This window comes from Nuphar pumila, chromosome 15 (genome assembly GCF_984573655.1).
Source record: "Nuphar pumila chromosome 15, dmNupPumi1.hap1.1, whole genome shotgun sequence".
NCBI classification, from domain to species: Eukaryota; Viridiplantae; Streptophyta; class Magnoliopsida; order Nymphaeales; family Nymphaeaceae; genus Nuphar; species Nuphar pumila.
In genome coordinates, this window is record NC_143263.1 from 40,247,579 (window position 1) to 40,270,266 (window position 22,688).

The following is a 22,688-nucleotide window of genomic DNA, read 5'->3' on the forward strand; positions in this document are numbered from 1 at the left end:
TGCGGTCAGGGCTGGGCTAGGCTGGGCTACAAAAATGGATAAAAATCTATTTCATATGGAATCAGGGTTGGGCTAAGACTGGGCTTTTAAAAAAAAAAAAACTGGACCGGGAGGCAGGACTGGGCTACAGCCCAGTTCTGCCCCCCCCCCCCCCCCCCCCAGCTCAGCCTATGTGTGTGTGTGTGTGTGTGTGTGAGAGAGAGAGAGAGAGAGAGATTTTAACACCAACAAAAACTTCATTTCAACAACCATGTTCATCACATCATTTTACAAACAAGTCCTAACGACTAACCGTGCGAAGGTGACCACAGGAAACAATAAGCTGAAACAAAAAATACAAGACACTAGGTAGGCAGGCAGGGAACCCACCTGCTCAAAAACCATAATCATCAACAATACATTTACACTAGAGAAACAATCGCACGAGACTTTCAATTTCTTGTACTGCCTATGTTCCATAGCAACTACCCAATTCACATACCTCCCCTTCAACTTCAATTTTACATGACCAACAAAACCATGTAAGCGCCTAACTTGGATCAGGACCGACCAGAGACTTGTTTAACCCAAGCATGCTTCATATGATCCTCATTTAACTGGAAAGAATGGAGGCCGACAATTAACTTAGGACCAAGATGATGACCATTAAAACATTAAGACACTTTCAAAATCTTATCCGAAAGGATTTCCCCCAAGGGATGCAAAAGTATTTGGAGCAGACGGATGTGGACCTCCAACTGCTGGCTGCTGATCAGCCCCAAAAGGAATTTTCACTACCCCACCACCGCTAAAAGTTCCCAGGCCTGGTTGTCTGCAATGATGCAAATTCATCAAAAGCTGTTCATCTAAATGCACGCATGAAAGTGCATACAAGCATACACTAATAGTATAAGTTTATCTTTGGACTGCACAATGGCACACAATTATAAACCTAAACTTCAGACAACTCCCACCCAATTAGAAAGAAAAGTATGGAATGCAAGGGCAGACCAGCTGAAGTCCAATCATCATCCTGGTTTAAAGCCTGAAGTTTTTGCTTTGTTTTTTACAGATGAGAATAAATAAGACAAAGAATGGAAGAGATGAACATTTCAGTTGACATCAAAGTGCATCCGAAGATTGTGTTTCTGGTTTCTGCAACTTATAGTTTTAGAACCTAGCAACATAAGGTTTTGTCTGATGGGTCACCAATTATGAGAAAATTATGCAGCAGAGAAGAAGAGACCTACCCCATAGCTTGCAAGCTGTTAGGCACATGCTGAGCCATGTAGGCACCTGCAGTTACCAAAATATTCATTAGCATATCTGGTAGAATGATATTCCAAACACTATAAAATTGTAAGGCCCATCCCACCTGGAGCCATTGACATCGGAAATGTAGTTGCTTGTGATGGCACCCATTGAGAAGTGGGTGCACCAAAGCCAGCATGATGCATGAGCACAGGAGTGGGCACATTTGGCAGTGCTCCTTGCAAAGACGACATGGAAGGAAACTGCACCATAAAAACATGAGTAACTCAAAGCAGACACCTCCTTTGACATGAATGGTTAGACATGATGATGAAATAAGAAGATAAAAAAGTAAAAAAACATTGCAGAAAATGTACTCCAGTATCTATTATCCACTTGCTTGCATATTCTGATGGCCAAACCCCCCAAGGAGTTCAAAAACAACAGAGGATATAATGGTTCACAGTATGACGTGTGCAACTCGAGCACTTGAGTGGATTTTTCCATCATTACATTTGTCTACCCTCACTTTTTTCTTTTATCAACGTGGCATAATAATTCATCATACGATCCAGGAAAAAAAAAGCAAAATAGCTGAGATGAAACAAATATGCATACCATATTTACAGGACCTGGTGCTGGTTCGTTGGTCAGATCAAATGGATTTGTGGACTTTGAAGACTGTGGGAAAGTGGTAATTGGCTGCAATAAACTACAGATTGTTACTTGGTTTCTAAAGTATGATATTAGAAACTACAATGAGTCTGTAGCATGCAAGTACCATTGCAGCAGGATAATGGCCCCCAAAATTGAAGCCAATCTGCGGTCGACTTTGCCAACCAGGGACTGGAGCAGGTGCCACTGAGTAAAGACTGAAAAGATTCTGCAGAACACATTTTTAACTAAGAAATTTTCATACGAAGTCAAAATATTGTCTTTGCTAGGTAACCTATCTTATTACCTCAGGAAATGCTTTTCTAACATTCTGATTGGCATCCGCAGGATTGGGCTGTGGTGCCGCCCCTGTAGCTTCTTGAGTTTGCTTGGGAGCCACCTGTGATGGTTGTGCTGTTTGTACAGTTAACTGAGTTTGTGCATTAGATGAAAGCATCGAATTCCAGGGCTGTACAGACAAAAATACGGAGCTGAGTGCAAATCCATAGAGAAGAATTAACATATAGCAATTACCATCCAGAAAGTAAATCAAATAGCCTGGAGTTACCTGGTTATTGGGAACCACAGTAACCTGTTGCGGAAACTGCACATTTGCAGACTGACCATCAGCTAAAGGAAATGGAGATGGCTGTTGGTGCTGCATAAGTTGCCAATGCCCACCTGAACTAGTTTTGACAAGCGGATCAACACCACCAACAGGCGCTGTGGAGATGTTTGCAACTGGTACGATGGGAAATGAGTCAAATGACAATTGTTCCAGTACAGAAGCTGGTGTAGCTGCATTTGAAGATGTTGCAACAGCTTTGTTCTGTGAGGGATTGTCAAATGATGCCCAGTCATTGCTGCCAACTGATGAACTGGCTGTTGGCTGAGAAATAGATTGACCAGAAAAATGGTCCTGCTGCACTGCAACAACAGGAGGTTCAGGTTCTGCAGCGAAATCAATTAAACTTCCCGAATTCACTCTCTTCAGTTCTACTGGATTTCCCTCGGTGGAACCCATGCTACTGGAAGATGCAGTTCGCTGCAATTAAAACAAAATCAAAATGAAAACCTTCCAAAATAGAGAGTGCACATTCTATATCAAATTATCTAAAGGAAAACTTCGACAATTTTTTGCATGAATCAAACATATTGCATTTGAAATAGCACAGGTAAGCCAAGCTGGAGAAAAAGAAGTGCACTGGTCTATATAGCACAGACTTTCATGCAATTGATATTCCGTAGTTGAGAATCCCTCCTACTCTTAATGATCAATTATTACATTTTAGAATGATTTAATTTTTTAAAGCAAACTTAATTGAAAACCAAATTGCTAAGAAGTTTGCAGATCTTTGGGCTTTAGGCAAGGGATAAACCTCCAGATTGAAATCCTTCTGGCAACTGAAATTTATTATCAACAATATTCTTATGGAGCATTCCCTAGATTGGTAATCAGGCAAAACAAAACAAAAAAGAAAGACATATCAAGAGCTTGATTATAAAATAGGAAGATATACTAGTCTAAATAGTGAATGGCTTCAATACAGAGCCTTCAATCCTGCATCCTAATCAGCCAAGGATTTTGAATTGCGAAATGGTTGGTTTTTCCATTTTCATCCTTGCTTGCTTTCTTTTTCTTTGAAAAAAAGATTGAGTTTTTAAGCCTCCACCATCAATCAACAATAAATGCACTCATAGATGAGCTTGAAATGCAGTCATAGCCTCCATAGCGAGCAAAATAGACAATAAGAAAAACTATGGTTAACCATTATGTACCCATGAACAAGTGATATTAAGGCAGCAGATAATGAGTGGGGAGATCAGAAAGCAAATCTTCAAAAGCCAACACTTTCACATTTACCCCGAAACCAACAAGCAGTATCCCTTCCATAAATTAATGCCACAAAAATCATGATAAATCGAGGTTGGTGAGTTTTCCCATAATTTAACCAAAACTTAAATAAATGAAAATTGTGATATAACCATTCTATATGCATATTTTAATATAATGTTGGGAAATTTTCAAAGGATCACATAAACCATTAGCAAAAATCAAAACACACCTAATTTTTTGAAATTGTTGAAAACACACCTAAATCTTTTCATGGTTAACTCAAAAACCCAGAGTTTACTTCCATCAAAGTTAATTACCATTTTACTCAAAAAAAAAACCTAACATAGGAAGTTTGAGGGTAAAATAGCAACTTTAGTCTCAAAATTTAGCTTGGGTTTGTGATAACGCAAGTAAAAATGACAAAAAACAGGTCTGATTAATGAAGCATAAGTTTACGTGTATTTTTTAACAATTTTGAAAACCCAGACATGTTTTTTATTATCGCTAATCATTTAGGTGCATTTTTTAAATTTTCATTATAATGCTAATATCATGAATTTATTGTAGAACAATGACAAATTTGTGATTTCTTAAATGCCAAAATTTTTAATATTTTGGGGTTCAAATGTGATAGCTGGATGGTTAGATCTCATTATCATAACCAAAGGACCTTTAATTCATATCCTATGGGTGTAATCCTACAGCTTGCCTATTTTAAAAAGAAAAAAAATGCTAGGTATCTTTTTGAATTCTTTTACCAGATATCAAGAATTTCCAAGAAAAAAAATCAAAATATCCCAAAATGTTTCCTTACCAATAATAACCCAAGCAAAATTGTCTGTAACATTGCCATGAACTGATTGTGAGAAACCTTTGAGATGTCATTTCAAGATAAGATTTGCATCACAAGCAAAACAAACACTATGAAGAAATTGGAGATCATCCAGAGCTTGTTTGGATTCCTAGGCATGGATATATCAGAAGCCATGGATACTCAAGATATAGGTATCCAGAATTTGGATGTTTGTCCATTTTCTAGACCTAATATTGGTGGATCTACTCTATGTAGGCCAAGGCTAGGTGCCTATCTCAACTAGGATCACCCACAATGCAAAAAGATAAATAAATCGACAATAGAACATAAAAATGATTATAAACAAACATGTATTATCTGTCATTCACACATAAAATAGGCAGTTATATTTGAAGTAAAGATGTTTATAGTTTAGAAGCATTTAGCACTTGTGACTCCCAGCATATCAAAGCTGAAACAATTTTAGAACAGGAGTCAGAACTATAAAAGCAACCTGTGCACGAGCAGAACCATCAACACCTTTGGTACCATTTGATTTTGGAGGATCACCGACCCTTAAAGGCGGAACATCTTCACCCAAAATATCTCTAACAGGGCGCACCACAGGAGGACTGGATACGTCTGAGTCCCCTTGATGCTTGGGTGACTTCTCCTCAGTCCTGTATGGCCCATCAGAAAATCGTCGGTCTTCGAATTTCCTGTCTTGATTCACATTTCCAAATTTATCATCTCGACGCCTATCATCTACAACCTCAAACCGCCCAGGACTTCTCTTGTACATGTCCTCATATCGGCCGGGACTTCTTTTATCATCATATCCATATCTAGTATTTCTATCATCATAGCGACCCTGTTCAGGCCTTCTCCGGCGATCATACACATCCTCATATGGTGGACTCCGAGAGTCTTCACGATAAGCATCTGACCTCCTGTTTTCATTTGAATCCTCCCTATCTCCCTGACAAAGACCAAACAGTTCAGATAGCATGTGAAGATGCCACCACAATAACCTATAAAAACTGACAAAAACAAATATCATTCATGAGAGAAGCAAATCAGCCACCAAAACTTTGCAAACAGACCATTCTCGCTCTTGGAGGCCGATCAGTACCCCTCTCCCCAGTGTACCTTCTATCCACATAGACATGTTTAATGAAGTCCCTGAGCCTATCAACATTACTGAAAAATAAAAGCACGAATTAGCAACTGGTTACAACAACCAAAACAAGGCCAACACTCCAAACCCTTCCTTTAGAAACAAATAAAGAAAACACAGTTAGCAATACCTGCTATCAGGTGCTGAATGACGTTGTGGATCCCACTCTTTAAAATAGATTTCCTTCGCACGCTGAAAGAATGCAAAAGAACCATTTCAAGCTAAGATTTAAGATAGAAATGCCATGATTAAGATAAAAGAAAAATGTTGAAAATTAACTTTATACATTGGTATCTATTAGGCAATACCTCATTTCCACCAGTCTGAAGTGCACTGACTTCTTGTGAAGAAAACTTTGCCATCGAAACTGACTTCACACGATGAGTGAACTCACGACTGACAAGTATTATTGAATAGTAAACAAATTAGAACAATAACACCAACAGCTTGAACACAGAAACTGTCTGAACATGAGATATAACAAACAGGGAAAATAATATCATGACAAAGTGAATTGTGGACACAGACAATGTTTATATTGATTACATAATCCAATAAGATCAATGTGCAGAACAATAGACAATGAACAGAACATAGACATGATTACATAATGAAGAAAAACCATTTAAAACTTACTGTATCCCACTACAGGTCGTGCAAACAAATGTCCAGAAAGTTGTACAGACATACTGTGGCCCCTGTTTAGCAAACAAAAAGAGTTAGTCTATCTCATTATATGAAATATTTAATGACGTGAATAATTCTGATCATTAAAAAGACAGTCGGTCCTAAATAGAATAACGAAAAGAAGCAAAAAGGATGGAAGTAGATTGCATTGGACATCAACAAACAATAAAAATGCAAGAAAAACCAGCAAACAGTACAGTCAGGCAAATAGTTGCAATTTATCGGTCAATATATGTTTTTCACCTCTCCTCACCATGTGAATTCTACAACAGGTTAAGATTTCCTCCCTTCCATTTTTTCTTTGAAAGAAATCAGACCATGTTGTTAAATGTGAGACTGGTCGGAACCAACATAATGTGCAGTTGATTGGATACCCTAGTCAACTAGTCTACTGTCGGAATATTGGGTTGCTACCGGCTACTCAAGGGTAATTATGGTGCATAATTTTGGTTATTATCTAGTGGCCTAGGTGTGTTTTCAAGGGTAAATATGGTGCATAATTTTGGTTATTATCTAGTGGCCTAGGTATGTTTTGAAAGGTAAATTTAACCCTCTTTCCTTGTTACTTCTCGTGTTGGCTTTTATATGCTAATTTTGCATTATGATATCTCAATTATAAGTCATGACTTGTGAATTTGACGTTGATACTTAAAGCAATTTTTGGATTTTAGCGTGACTTTTAAGCTTATTGATATTACTCATTTGGCTATAATTATATGTTGCCACTTGTGTTTCTCTATTGATACTTAAGAATTTGGGTTTCTACTTTATAAAAAGTTGGGAAGTGAACTTTGTACATCCTATAGGACTTCCAAGAATTCAAGCGGACTCAACTGCACCACCAATTTCCCAATCTTGTTGGTGTCTTCGCCACTTCCAAAAAATCAAGAAAATAAAGTGTTTTTATAGAATGCATGAAAGAAGACAACTGATGTTGCAGAAATTCTTCCCTTTGATCCATGATATGTAAATGTTGCGGACCTACAAGCAAAAACTAGCTAAGAGAAAAGTCAACCACGTCCAAGAAACAACTTAGGCAAAAAGAAACTCGAGGATGAATCCACTTAAGACAGCTAATTGGTGTTCCAACATGGTGAAATTTTGGAAACAGGAGCAACTCAATCTATATAACCAAAAAAATCGTTCAATGTAAATGGATCGCCCCATTACAACTTACCCATTTGGACCAAGCAAGGCATGATCAGATGCTACTTAAAAGTTGAGAATTCACTGATAGCAACACCCCATAAATCATAACCAATTCAAGATGGAGAACCCAAATTGTTTGCATGGCTAATATAGATCGTGAGATTGAAGCAAGTATTTGAACGCCTACATAATTAAATCTATGTAAATCTTACGTATATACAACAAATCAAACTGAAACGATAAATTCAAACATGTGATTGGTATTGCAGCTTTCACACATGGAAGAAGTCATTTATGGAAGAGAAGATACCTTGAAAAAATACTAAAAGAAAACAAGAAACTTCACGCTTTTTATTAGACAAATTATCAAAACCAACTAACAAATTCATCTAAAGAAATCAAACTAAGATGTTCCACAACTCAATACGATGGACAATCAATATAATTCAAGATCTACGATTGCTTCAACTTCGACTCTCTTCAAAGGATTTTTTTTTTATCAAAATCAAGAAATCACGAGCAAAACCCACCAGGCTATTGCAATTGATACATTTCCTATTCGCGGGGAGCTTCAAGAGGCCGCGAATTATCCTCTCGTTCTTCTCGTCCTCCTTCATGCGATTCGCCATCCCTCCCAGATCTCCTGCTTCGCCCACAACAGAAAAGAACGAAACCCCATCATCACCAAAATGAAAAAAAGTGGAAATTTTAACAAAGAGACGCAAAATCCCGAAAACCCCAGCTCATGCGATTCGCCATCCCTCCCAGATCTCCTGCTTCGCCCACACAACAGAAAAGAACGAAACCCCATCACCACCAAAATGAAAAAAGTGGAAATTTTAACAAAGAGACGCGAAATCCCGAAAATCCCAGTTCCCAAAAACCCCAAATCGGACCCGTAATTCACGAGAAAGACCTAAATTTCTGCCAGATGACCGACAAAATCCCGAGTTTTCGCGATCAACGGAACGGAATCCAACCGTATTCCATCAGATCAGCTAAAATCCTACCATCATCCCCAGAAATCTCCAGAAACCTAGAGAGAAAGAGTAACCTTCTGGTGTCAAGGGTTTCAAATGGTTGTCTGAGAAACCCTAGCTGGTCCAACTGAGCGTCGGATCGTCAGGAATGGGGTGCATGAGAGAGAGAGAGAGAGAGAGAGAGAGATTTGAAGATCGACGAATGTAAATCATTACAGGAGAATTTTTTCACTTTTTTTTATTTCTTTGCATTTTGGGGATTATTTTACACGAGGAACATAATAATTTTCGTGATCAACAGACACAAATGCCCCTAACCTAGCTTTAAATTTTATTAAAAATTAACTTTTTTGAAAATGACAATATTGGGCATGCGAGTTCCCTTTTTTTCTTTTTTGGATTGTGCCTTTGGATATGGACCCAAGGTCCACTAAAAATGAATCGGGACATAGATATGTTAAGCTGTCTAATGAAGCTTGGATTGGTTCACTCACCCCTACGGTTATAACATTGACTCTGTATATCGATCCCGAAGGGCTTGTTTGATGCACCGGCCCGAACTAGGAGAGTGCAGCTGGTGTGGACGGTGCATGAAACAGTCATTTGACAATATTCATCTCCTATTACGAAAAGAACAAGGACGGGAGAAACAAGATGTTAATTTTGGTCCATTGAGACAAGAGATCAGGCCAGAGATCCGTGAATCTCAAATCCTAAGCAATCAAAAGCACTGTTTGGGAGTCGGTGTTGGAAAGGAGATGAGGGGGACAATGGAAGTGAAGAAGAAAATGGGTGATGATATTGATATATATCTTTGTGAGGATGTAATTGAAAAATGAGCCTAAATGAATGTCACTGTTCAATTGTATGGACGGGAAAAAGAGTTCCAACAGTGTGACAAATATCGTGAGATTTTCAAAATATCGCGAGATTTATGAAAAAAACATAAAATACCGTAATTTAAGTGTGATATTTATGTTTTAAACGGCTATTTATCGTAAAAAAAAAAATCTTATATTTTTTATTTTTAAATAAATTTTATTAATATTTTCTTATAAAAAATAAATATTATAATTTTTAATTGCTGAGATTTTGCCGAAAAAAATGCAAGATTTATGGAATTTTTTCAATTTCTCGTGAGTTTTTGAAAAACGAGAAATTGCCTATAAAAATGTCACTATGGTTCCAAGAAAGATATAAGAAAATTAAAAAGAAACTTGGATAATTACCCGATCCCCTCTATGGTCCATTGGTTAAGATGTCACAAATCTGGCCCTCTTTTCCCTTGTCATCAAGGAATACTTTGGATTTTGACATAAAAGTTGCAAGGAACCTCCAACTAAAGATCGTTCACATGGGAATATCAGTTGGTCAAATGTGACCCAGACTCAACCTTGTGGGTCCAACAGAGTCCAAGGTCTAACCCAAATAACAACTAAACAAAACTATATGAAAAGTATGCATGTTATGAAAATTAGGGGTCATGAAGTGGAGAGCCAGCCTTTCTTGACTCTGACCTGAGTCTTGGCCAAAAAAAACGCACCTGGCACGAAGACCTGGTCGTGCTGGCTTAGCCTGCCATACTTACTGTCATCATGCACGCATCGTAAAACTCCGAGGCTAGGACCTCTGCCCCAAAGTTGGGAGTTGAGATCAGGTGTGATCAATGTTGTCAGTATCGGCCCTGAATCGTTTGGCCAACGATTCAGGTGAATCGAACGGATACCGATTCTCAAGTGAATCATTCAGAATCAGCTAGAAAAATAATTAAAACATTATTTTATGACAATCAGAAGGTGACACTTGTTAAAACCATTAAAACAATATTAAAAATAAATATAAGTATTTTTATATTTATTAAAAAATAGCCGATTCGGGTTAGTATCATATCAAATTTCTGCCGATACAATAGGTATCGGACGATACTAACAACATTGGGTGTGATATGATTGCACACTTTTAGTGTGCTGCTGACTGATCACCCACCATATCTGCTGTTGCTCCCACAGCTAACAGGCTGTATCCCAAAGATGATAGGTGATCAGGTGCAGCAGCACATTAAAAGTGTGCAATGGCATTGCTCCTTATCCTCCCCTCCGTGATTGGTGGTCCTGCCCATATAATAGAATCTCACTCAGATTCTTAAGGAATATATTAAGATTTACAATGATCCAAGTAGACATGTGCATGAGCCTAGGATGGATTTGTGCACAACTCAGCCTGTACTCCCATACTCGTTTTCTTCTCCGCCAATGGGAAAACCACCTCACTCGCGAGCTCATTGGTGTAGAATACCCATGTCCCTTTGCCCACCAAGAAATTCACCTAGCTTTGACCTTGCAACAAGATAAGCCCCATACTATTTTTGTCATAACCATGCAGTACCCCTCTCATGATCCCATATATTTTATGGTAATAATTTAACATAATTTTGGATATTCAAAACAAATAATATTAAAAAATATATGGCATTGGCTCATCAAATTTTTTTATAATTTAGTTTAACCGCTCTAGGATTAATCAAATCATCTTATTTTATGCATGCCATGTGTGTGTAATTATTCAACACAAATCACATTTATCTATGTGCATGGGTGTGCAATATATATGATCTGTTATTCTTATATTTTATTGAAAAATTGATGTCATCTGCATTATTAAGTGTTAAAAAAACTCCCAATGTTTTACAATACTGACCTTAACGCTATAAATGGGCTGGATCGAGATGGGATTAGATCCAAAACTTTATGTTAGTATCTATCTCACAAGAACACACCATTTTGGCTTCATATATCTAGTGGCACAAGCGGGCACGGTGATTGGAATGTAAATTCTTACAATAAAAAACATTTCTAAATATTTAAGGGTGTTTCTATTGGGGTACACATTTACATGGATCTAAGCTCCAAATGCAAAATCTAACCTTTAATTGGATTATGCTTAACATATTCTATACTATTTTCATGTGTTAAAGTTGACTAAAATACAATGTTTTACATCATTTATAGACGACCCTTATATTTATGAATTGTGAGTCATTGTTTTTTACTCTCAAAAATAGAATCTTATGATGATTAGACATGATAAAACTTTCTAACATAGTAAATAAATCACGATAAACGCATGTGCAGTTAGATCTACCATTTGATGGCTAGATCCATACCAAAAGAATGTGTACCACCGTACTGTGTCATGTGTCCACATGTCCATTCTTAAAAAAATTATCAAACTTGCGAGCCGAACACGCACATCCCATGTCCTCATGTCCAGTTATTCTTGTGACAAACGGACAAGTCTAACTAAAATGGGAGCATCCATATCCATAAGTTGATCTGATATATATATATAGGAGGTCATACTAATTATCTAGCATGCATGTTCTTTTTCGAGGCTTCATATTCTATTTGAATTTGAGATGACTTTGTTAGCCCATTGGACCCGGTAGGCAAACCTAGATCCATTATTATCGGATCAGAATCTGTCCCAAACCCCCACTGATGCTCGTTGCTTGGCATTAAGTTAGTGTTGGAGGTGGAGTGCAGTGTGACAAATATCGCGAGATTTATGAAAATCTCATGAGAAATTGCCTGAAAGTTTAAAACGACAATTTCTTGCAAGATTTTCAAAATATCGCGAGATTTATGAAAAAACATAAATACCACGATTTAAAAGTGATATTTACGTTTTAAACGGCTATTTATCTTGAAAAAATCTTATAGTTTTATTTTAAAATAATTTTTATTAATATTTTCTTATAAAAAAACAAATTGTATATTTTTTAATTAATTTTTTATTGCCAAGATTTTGTCAAAAAAACATGAGATTTATGGAATTTTTTCAATTTCTCTCAAGTTTTTGAAAAATGAGAAATTGCCGATAAAAACTTTTGTCACTATGGAGTGTAAGTTCCAATGATGGATCCATACTGGGCATCCAGAATGAGGACAGTCATCCCAAGGTGTTAGGCTGTTAGCTAACATCGAGGATATCATTTTGGATCCAGTATTCGTACGGATGTAGATAGGCCTGCCTCAGGTTGGATATATATCACCAGATGAACCTGATCATATTGGTGTTGGATTTGGAGCCAGATGGAGAAAGCCCTTAATTGGGACCCGCTTAGCTATTGATCCTGAACGGGTATTCACTTACGTGTAATCAAAATCGGATCTTGTCAGATTTAGAGTTGGATTCAGAATCAGATGAGTATGGAATCCAGTTTTGATTGGCTATTTTGGATATACATTTGCCATAATCTGAGTTAACCCTTGTAGCATTTTAAATCCTAAATATTATAAAAGCAGAAGCAAGGGTATCATGTGCAAAAAATTGGATGCTTTATAACATTTTCTTTATTGACATCCTTGTCATGTGACTTAAGAATGTAATTTTCTTTTAAAAAATATTTAAGAATGTAATTAAAAATTTATACAGGTGTTTGCATAGTGTTTTCTTTAAAAACGAAGTCTTACATGGCACATTATAAATTTTTCAAAAATTAATGAGTTATTATTTATAACTTCTCTCTCTCTCTAATAAACTTCTCATTTATTATCATATAATTTTAATAAATAGCTAATTTCATGATTTTTTATTTTCCAAGTAATTAGGTCTAAATTAAATACCAAGTATATCAATACCCGAGCTCAAACTGAACTCGTTAAAACCCGAGCCGATCATATCCGAACCGATTAAACCATATGGGTCTATTTTTTTTAGTCATACCCAAACTGGAATCAAGATGAGTTGGACTTGATGTAATTTTTAAACTCGATTAGAATATGGGGACCCACCCGATTATACCAAACCAGACACATACCTGAAGCTGTTAACGTGTATGAGTCCATAATTTCTAGCCATACTCGGACCTGGACCTGGACCTGGACCTGAATCAGATCAATGTGTTTCCTCATTTTATAATGTTTTAAATTTATCAATGTATTTATGATTTTCATTATTTTTACTTTCAATATTGATAAATGTAATTGATGTAAACCTTTTTTAAACGTTTGACTTATCTTATAAGGCAAACCATATGGACGGGCCGATTATCTAGTACAATTAAAGTTGATTATTAGTCAGATGTAAATCCAAGTAAAAGACCCGAACTGGTGGCATCCCAATATATGGGGCCTCTCTCTCTCTCTCGTGGCAGTTTGAAGTGGGTCCCGTTTTTGGGAAAAACGTTAGGTTATCCAGGTCCACAGTACGTTGGATTCGAGCTGCCAAGTGGACACTAGACACTAGATAGGGTATTCTTGTGTAATTTTCTAGTTTCTATTAAGAATAGTAATGCAAGGTTGGATTTGGATCAGTTATCCAGCTCATCCTTTATTAGTTTATACGAATTGGTCTGATGTAGGTTGGATTTGGATATCTTGGAAGTATCTGGTACTTGGTCTTTCCCAAATATGGTGGAAAGTATCCAGTTCCTTTCCCGTGGGCCATGAGGTCTAGGTATTTTAAATACTTCAGTTTAAAACAATGTAGGCATCTATGTTACTTAAATAATTAAATGTAGTTATTTTCTTTTAGAGAAATTAAAGGTAGTCGTGTTTTTGGGGTTAGTACCATAACCAATACATGTTCAAGGCAGCCAAAAAACTCTACTTACACGGCTAAGGACTAGATTAGCTTTGGGTGTACCCATAAATAGATCCAACTAAATTATGGATTTGGACCATATATCCAAGATAATAAAATATCTTTCTAAGTTATGCTTTGAAGGGTAACTGAAATATGTTTACTAGTACGAACCAAGATTTTCATAGTTTTTCTTTTAATATTTTCAAAATTTTCACATTACCGATGTGATCTAGAAACTTGGTTTTATAGAAACAAACTCTTGGATCATCCAATTACTTATAAGAAGAATGTTTTAAGGGTTGAAAAACAATGCCTTGAAATTGTCATAAATATTTAAGAATAGAAAAGCTCATTTCTTGATCTGATTATGATGATCCAACAGTCTATTCCTAGCAAATGGAGCAAGATTAGATTTGCAAAAAAAATATATGAAATTCTTGATTTATACCACCAAACATATACATATTTGGTTTGGTTGGTAAACATATTCCAGTTTCCCATTCTTTGAATACCCACAAATACATCAATAACTATTTAGTGATTGGCCGATGCCACGAAAATTAATAAGCCGGTGGCTTCTGCAAAGATATTCAAAGGTTGAGATTAAATGCGGCTCACTTTGTTGAACCTGGATCATCAAATTCTTCATATTTGGTACTTCCTTTTGGTGCTGCAGAGTTAGGGATGGCAGACCGGGGGGAAACGGAGCCCTGCCCCGCCTCGTCCCGTTTGGGCTGGGGATGGACATGAAATGAGGATGGAGGTTAAAATCAAAACCCGTGTGGGATGGAGGCTTTCCCTCACCACATTCTTGATCTCTGTTAGTAAACCTTCCTCTGATTCTTTAGGCATGGTAGTGGACAGGGGAGAAACGGGGCTCCACCCTGCCTCGCTCCATTTGAACCGGGGATTGAGGATATGAAACCGGGATGAAAGCGGGGATGAAGGTTAAAATCAAAACCCGCAGGGATGAAGGGCAGAATTTTGAGATGGGGGTGGGGGTGGAGACCTTATACCCTGCTCCGCCCCGGTCCACTGCCATCCCTATGCATGATTGGGCACCCAATTCATTGATCATTCTTATACTAATGCCTAGGAGAAAAAATGAGTCTAGAACAGCTTTTTAATTTATTGATCCTTTTTATGCTCTGACCATCCATCTCAACATTTTTTGAGATGGGCACCCAATTCATTTTGAGAAATGTCTATATAGATAGCTGTCATGCAGCCACGCTGCACTGAAGTCTTCACTTCAATGCATAAAATTATATTCGTGAAGCTAGGGATGGCATTGAACTGGGGGAAAGAGGGGCCCACCCCGCCTCACCCCGTTTGGACCGGGGATGGAGGGCATAAAACGGGGATGGAGGCGGGGATGAAGGTTAAAATTCATCTCCGTGCGGGGATGGACCAACACTTTCCCCCGCCCCGCCCCGTCCCATCCCCGTTTGGATCGAGATTTTATCGATAGGTTCAAATCCATAATGCACAGTTTGGCTTGATCCGAAGGAGAATGGAGGGTAGCCGGTCCATTGAATCATGGTGAGACCGACGGTTTCAATTGAATCAAGGGGTGGGGAGTTGGTTCGAAGATAGGAACGAGAGAGGAAAGGGAATTGAAAGCTTCTGGAGACTTCTTGACATGTGTCAAGGTAAGGTCGACCGCTGGTTGTCTCTTTCTGTCATGTTCAACGACCGTACGGTCAATTTCCCGGTCATTGTGGTGACTCAGCGAAACGTTGCAAGTTTGAGTCTCATTGTCTTGGATAATAGGATCTCCTTCTATCGCTCAGACGGTCCTCTTCTTTTGCGTATTCTGCAACCTCCTTCCTACGGTGGGTTGGATCAACTCCCTCATACCTTGTTGATGTTGCAGTGATCTCAATGGAGCCTCCGCCACCGCCAGAACCCCAAGAACCATCCACCTCATCGCCTCTTTCCCGCCAGCCACTATCGCCATCGCCCATCCTCCCGCCACCATAAGACCGGAATGTAAGATCTCGTATTTTAGTACTTAAACATTTATTGAGATTTTCGAAAATTTGTCTAAGTCGGGGAGAAAAATCGTTTGAGGCTCGATTTTTAGATCGATGCCTTTGAGTCCAGGTTTGACCCAGGTATCATCGACAAGGTCGAGACAAGTCAATCAAAGCGAGATAAAGAGTTTTATTTTCAACTTTTAAATTCAAGCGAAATTTGAGCAAAATTCAGGTTAATTTTTGACGAAAAATGAAATTTTATATGTGTGTTATATACCATTGGATGTGTCTCAGAATTTTGAGCACAATGGTACTTTATTTTCCTCGATTCGAGCTACGATTGACTCGAAAATCACATTTTTCTGAAAAAAGAGCAGTTTGTCGAAACGAATTCAGGATTGGATCGGACTGGATCCAAGGCCTAGGATCCAAATTTCTATGGGTTTGGGTTCTATTTAGGTCCTACTTAAATCTGGACTTGATTCAGGTCTTGATCCATTTTCGTTTTGGGTATGGGTTTGGATCTTGAATCGGAACCTGATCTAAATCCAAGCCCAATGATTTTTCCAATTTTAAATTTGTCTAAAACCTTTCAATTGGGGTTTATTTATGTTAAGAAGACTCCCCTATTGATTTGGTAATTTTTAGAAATTTTCAGAAATTTATTTGTAATTTAATATTAAATAAATAAATAATTATTTATTTATTTAATATTATTTTTGAAATTCTATTTTTGATAGTTGATTAGGACCCTTTATAGAGCCATGTCTTGGCTTAGTGGTTTTAAGAAAGACTTCTAAAAACATAAAACTTTGAAAAGTCAAATGTGAAGAGTTTTAAAAATTTTGGAAAACTCTTATAAAAGAGTTCTATTTTTTTTAAAAGTTCTCTCTCTCTCCAGCTCTTCTAGGTGGACTGGAGAATGAAGGAGCGACCTCCCCTATTGAAGCCTATAAAAAGACCTCAAAAAGTGAGAGAAAAGAGAAAGAGAAGGAAAAAAAGAAGGTGAGGAAAAGAGAGATAAAAGAGAGAAGAAGAAGAGGAAGGGGAAGCCATTGATTTTTCAGCTCCAAGCCCTTTTCCACCATCATTTTTATAACTTGATTCAAGGTACAGGTTTCTCTCTTATCTTAGATGAGAAAAAGGACATGGATTCGACTCCATGCAGTATTTTAGTAGAAATACATGCGAAGGGGCAAATCCGAGTATTTGCTCCAAGTCCCATGGATGAAATCCATGTGTTTTATGGTTTATTTGAAGATTAATTGAAACAACATACGTATAGATGTGTTCTTATAGTAAAAATGAATTTTTATTTATGAAAAATATGGATTTTCATGCGTGTGCCCCATGGTGATGTTGGTTTTTCTTTGAAGAACCCATGTTTTGGATTAGTAAGGCATGTAAATCTGGAAATAAAGCAAAAAACGTGGCTGCACATATGTTTATGATAACAAATGAGATTTATTTCCTAATCTGGTTGTGTACTTTAGGAATCTGAGTATATTGGCTTTATACAAGCGTACCTTATGCAAAAAGCTCATGTACATGTATACTGAATTTCTTTTCCTCTCTACTTGTACATAATAGTGCCTGAAATTTTTATATCTCTGATGTTATGCTGTCAATGAAAGTATGTATTCTTGTGTCTTTTCGAAGTTAAAAAGAAAAAAAATCTTTATATGTTTACCGGGACTTTGTAGTTTCCTAGTGGGCTGGCTGTCAAGCTAGCCAAATCTGGCCTGACACGCCAGGCCCTGCCAGGTGTGGTTGGGCTCTGGTCGAGCTGCACCAGCACGATGTTGGCTGGGCATGCCAGGCTGGGTCGGACCCAGTTCAGCATGTGGCTGAACCAATGCAAGCCTGGCAGTTTCCAGCCAGGTTGTGCCAAGGCTGCCCGAGACAGACCTAGCTGGTTGGGTTCAGCTAGGCCTGGACTGAGACCCAGCTGACTGGGTGCTGGCTATGTAAAAAAAAAAAAAGTGTCTTGGTGTGGACTGGCTGTTGCCTGGCTCTGGCAAGTGTTGCACAGGCCCACCCTGTGCACTACGGTACCCTGCCAGACCCAGTCGGCTGGACTGGATCATAGCCCAGCCCCCGTCAGCCATGTGCTGGCAACCTCTTACAAAAAAAAAACATATGTAGTTTGGAGTGGATATGCCCAAATTTTCTTCGCTTATGGAAATAAACTGGTTATGCTATGTCTGCAAATACTTCAAAATATGTCAAGTGTATTAGACTAAAACTTATTCTTTGTAGGTGCTCTTTTGGATACAGACAACTTAACAATTGTTCTGACCCTAGTCAAAGTGAGGGCAATGTGTGTGGTGTTTGAGAAACAATTTATAAGAAATGATGGTATGCAGTATAGATCAGTGTCCTAACTCTTAAAATCCATATCAACTAACGACCTGTTATTTGAGGCTATTATATGAATGACATATTTAGCATCCCAATTTAACACCATTACTCTTAACACTCTGTTATGAGCTTACATGAAGCTCATGGAAACTGTAGGTTTACCTTGCTCACTTCTGCTAGTGTTTTTCAAGTTTATTGTAAACAATAGCTTTGTCCTTAATGGAAGTAAACAGTGAAATATAAGAATCATTAAAGGTAACCCTACAATTTCTTGTTGTATAATACACATTTATGATTTGTCTTAACAAGTTGTGGTTTATCAAATGCAATGTAAGGAATTAGATGTCAGCAATATGCCTTAATTGGTAAAAGAATTGGATGAATGCACTGCTTAGAATATATTGAGATACATCTTTATCTCTATGAATGATTGTTGAAAGCTTTATTCTGTATACAAAGGGGTGATGTTTCTCATATGCTTAGACTTGATTTGTGACGCATATTCGGGATATTGTTGTAAGGATATTTACACATGCATATGTATATTATTGTCTTATGCACATCTATGGAAATTGCATGTATGAATGTGCACTGAAAATTGTGTAAATAGAATGTATAAGTGTCATACTCTTTATGATTGTTTGCTTATGAGGGCATTGGTGGCCAATTGGATCATCAGGGGTTGAGTGAGCCTCGAGGACAGGTTGTTCTCTGCTTTAGTAGTTTTGATGCATTGCAAAAATCAAATATGATATTATGGTTTTTCTGCACTGTTCTCTGTTGCCATGGACTGTGGTCCCGTGAAAAGCTTGGCATGCTGTTTTGCAAGCTTATGTTATTAATTTTGCATGTTGATTTGCAAGTGTAAAAGAGATGAATTAATAACAAGATAAAAGAAAGTAAATAACATTTTAATTTATGTTTCCTTGATATTCCTTCTTTAGTGTGGGAATTTTGGAGGTTGCAGTTTAGGGGAAACCGTGAGGATACAAAAACTCTGTGTACATTGTTGTTGCCCCTGAACCCGATACTGAGGTTCTTCTCCTGACCATGGTTTTAGGGCGAGTCTGACACTTTGCCTGTGGGTGGTGTGTTTGATACAACTGTTATTTTTTGGTATACCAAGAAAGTGACGCCAATGGATGCTGTTTTTCATGGTGTCCCCGACATTGGATGTTATTTTCCAATGTTTCGATGGATAGTGTTGTTTCCTGATATTGGTGGAGGGCTAAGTTTGAAACCCAGTATAAAATACAAATTGTGTGTTAAAATATAAAATTCATATTTTAGCTCCAAGTGCTTGATGAGAATAAACCACCGAGGTGGTATCCCATGTGGTAAGTTAGGTCTTGTGCCAAGATTCAGATTCGAATCTTTCTGCCACATGGGGCATAAGAGATCTCCGGTATGGGTCTGCTTAACCCCAACTTGCCTTTCAAAAAAAATATATTGATGAGAATAAGGGTGGACAATAGGCCGGGCGATTTCGTGGGTCAAGCTGACCCAGCCAACCATGAGCCAGATGTGGGTCAAGGTTTTAGGTTCTGACCCATTAGTTATTGGTCTAAAACCCGATCCTTTAAATATATGGATCGAGTTTGGGTCAGCCTAGGGACTACCAGGATGACCCGATGAGCCTGAGCTACCTAATTAATTTTTTGGTAGAAGGTTGCATGGTAACTTAGTAACTATTATTATTTATCTAATTAGTTGTATTGATTAGATAAGAAATAGAAAGATAAATAGATGGGTGAATTAATCTTTAGCTTAATTCATTGCTTTTGATATTACAATAATTTATTTATGAACTTAATTCAAAAATAACCAACGAATGAGTTTGAGTCAGGCTGCTCTGATCCGCAAACCATTGGCCCATTAGGCCAATGGGCTGGGTCATGTGTTGCTCTTCAAACCCGAACACATTAAGAATCAGACCGAAACTCAACCTATTAATAAATGAGTCAGACCGCACTTAAAACTCGATGGGCTAAGCTCTAAATGGGCCTAGGCGGGTTCACCCTAGATGAGAATATCAATATTTAATTAAGGACACATGGGACATGGGTAATGCCTTCGCGGAACAAGGACTCCAAAATGCAAATTGAATAATCATTTCAGACTAATCAAAATTTCAAATTGACATTTGGATTAGAAATTGGGTTTGCCTCACAAGTGACAATATTAGGCAATCATGTAGAATGACACTATTGTTTTCATGTATTTTTTAAAAGGAGTGCACTTTTTATGCAGCAACGCTGCACTGCATACACGCAACGCCCCTTGACAGCCACTCATCTCAACATTTCTAAAGACAATGACAACACTTATCTCGGGAAATGCCAAGATGGGTGGTTGTATATGTGTGATGCATGATGCAACGCCACTGCATACATTATGTGAACACTATTAAAATATGGTGTTGCTAAAGTGGTGTTGAAGATGCACTGCAAAAAGCATCCTCTTGGCGTTGGATATAACAACTCCAATTTTCAATTTATGCCAAAAGAGGCCTTCATCCACATTCTCAAATACACACATAATCTCCAACTTAACTAGTATTGCATTATGCTATGAAACCAATATTAAAAGCATCATCATCCACATTCTCAAATCTTGGGCACAAGTAAGGCCAGTGAGAATTTAAAGATGGTGGTTATCTCAGTTTTTCCTAGAAATTTGGTTTTCCTGATAAACAAGCTGAACAAGCCAAGCTTGAGCTGTTAGGGTTTGGCTCGTTAAAAGTACATGCCTGCTTGGGCTTGGCTTATGAGATCGTTATGAGCCAATCACAAGCTGGCTCATTCTCTAAAAAGAGTTGTTTTGAAGCCTTATAATACATATAATATATGTATAATCTATTTTTTAAAACACAAATAATATGCATTTAAAATATATAATATATAAATATATAGATAAATTTTCATTTAGGGGGTAGCTTTTTGCACTTAATTCTAAATATGGGCCAAACTTTTTCCGAAAACAGTCAAATAGGGACCTCATGTCAACATCCATCATATTGAAAAATATGAGTCCTTTTTTAGTTTTTTTTGTATTGTTGCTTGAAAATTTAAAAGTACTCATTCATCCTCGTAAAAAAGAAAAAGAAAAGAGTTTGAACTAATGTTGCCATAAAGGAAAACGAAAACAAAAAACATCTTGAGAGGCGGAAACAAGAAACAAGTTTTTCCAAGCTCGTGTGAAACGACCAAACAGGAAACGATTGGGAAACACATGAAACATTTTTAAAAAGGAATATAATTTAAATCAATAAAAAAAATGAAAACATAATCCCATGAAAGAGAAATGTGGGGGTGTTATCATTGCAAAATTTTACTTTTGCTAGTCAAACTCATTTTTGAAAAAGATTTTGAAAATAGCTCGCCTCTGTTTTAAAATGCATGATAGTTTTGAAAAATGAGACTTGCCTGTCGATACGAGGTTCAACCGTTTCTGGCACCATAACCAGGGGTAATCAAACCAAGGATCAACCATATGCTTTGCTTTACCCAACTTGTCTAAATCGATGTTCTATTTCCTAGATGCACAAAGAATCAGGCATGTGCTATGACTTAGAGAAATTTTTGATTGAAAAACATGATGTATGCTTCAGACATTTGAAATATTTGGAAAATTCTTGGAAAAGACGACACTTTGAAAACCGTGATCCTTTGTTGAGAGGATATTTCTGAAGAAAAGAAATGTCAAATTCAGAGAAATCCAAGTGTTTTAGGAAAATCGATTTCTGAGGAATTTCAAATAACTTTGAAAAAAACTTGATTTCTCTGAATTTGAACTTTGAAGTAAAGAATCTAACTTAGAAAATCGTGGATTAAATTTGAGAAAGTACTTGAAAAATCCTTCAAAAAACCAAGGGTTTTGAGAAAGTCAATTTCTGAGGAAAATCTAACAATTTTGAGGAAAATCAGTTTCCTTGAAATGGAATTGGAAAATAGGTCAAAAGAAGGGGCGTGTAGCCCTATGAAACTTTTATTTTCATGATGCAATCTAAACTTAAATGATGTATGAATATAATTTTGAGTTTTCTAAAAAAAATTTAGAAGATTGTTTGGAAAAGAGAGTTTATGTGCCTTATAGAACTTTAGTGAAGTAAATTCACCTCATATCCCTGACTATGACCACAGATATAGATTGAATATATCTCATTTGATTCTAAAAGGAGAAAAACATTTATAAAAGATTAAAATATGCAATGGTTTTTGAAGATAGCCTAAGAGTGTAGGCTGATTGTGGCTTA

The 22,688-nt window shown here is 37.3% G+C and overlaps 1 protein-coding gene across 2 annotated transcripts; it reads right to left on the bottom strand.

The window, feature by feature from the left end:
• Positions 1-216: 216 nt before the first annotated feature.
• Positions 217-8,718, bottom strand: LOC149815208 (putative ADP-ribosylation factor GTPase-activating protein AGD14). 2 transcript variants are annotated; one of them, XM_089989425.1, is made up of 14 exons: positions 8,582-8,718; positions 8,058-8,170; positions 6,328-6,389; positions 6,000-6,087; positions 5,822-5,883; positions 5,618-5,714; positions 5,029-5,493; positions 2,453-2,929; positions 2,192-2,353; positions 2,012-2,113; positions 1,849-1,932; positions 1,355-1,493; positions 1,230-1,275; positions 217-811 (listed from the first exon to the last, which is right to left on the bottom strand). In XM_089989425.1, exons 2-14 carry the CDS (start codon positions 8,154-8,156, stop codon positions 673-675), a joined length of 2,022 nt encoding a protein of 673 aa, XP_089845551.1. In that variant the 5' UTR covers positions 8,157-8,170; positions 8,582-8,718; the 3' UTR covers positions 217-672. The 2 variants fall into 2 exon arrangements, with proteins under 2 accessions (XP_089845551.1, XP_089845552.1); XM_089989426.1 differs by lacking the exon at positions 8,582-8,718 and adding an exon at positions 8,444-8,521.
• Between the last annotated feature and the right edge of the window lie 13,970 nt (positions 8,719-22,688).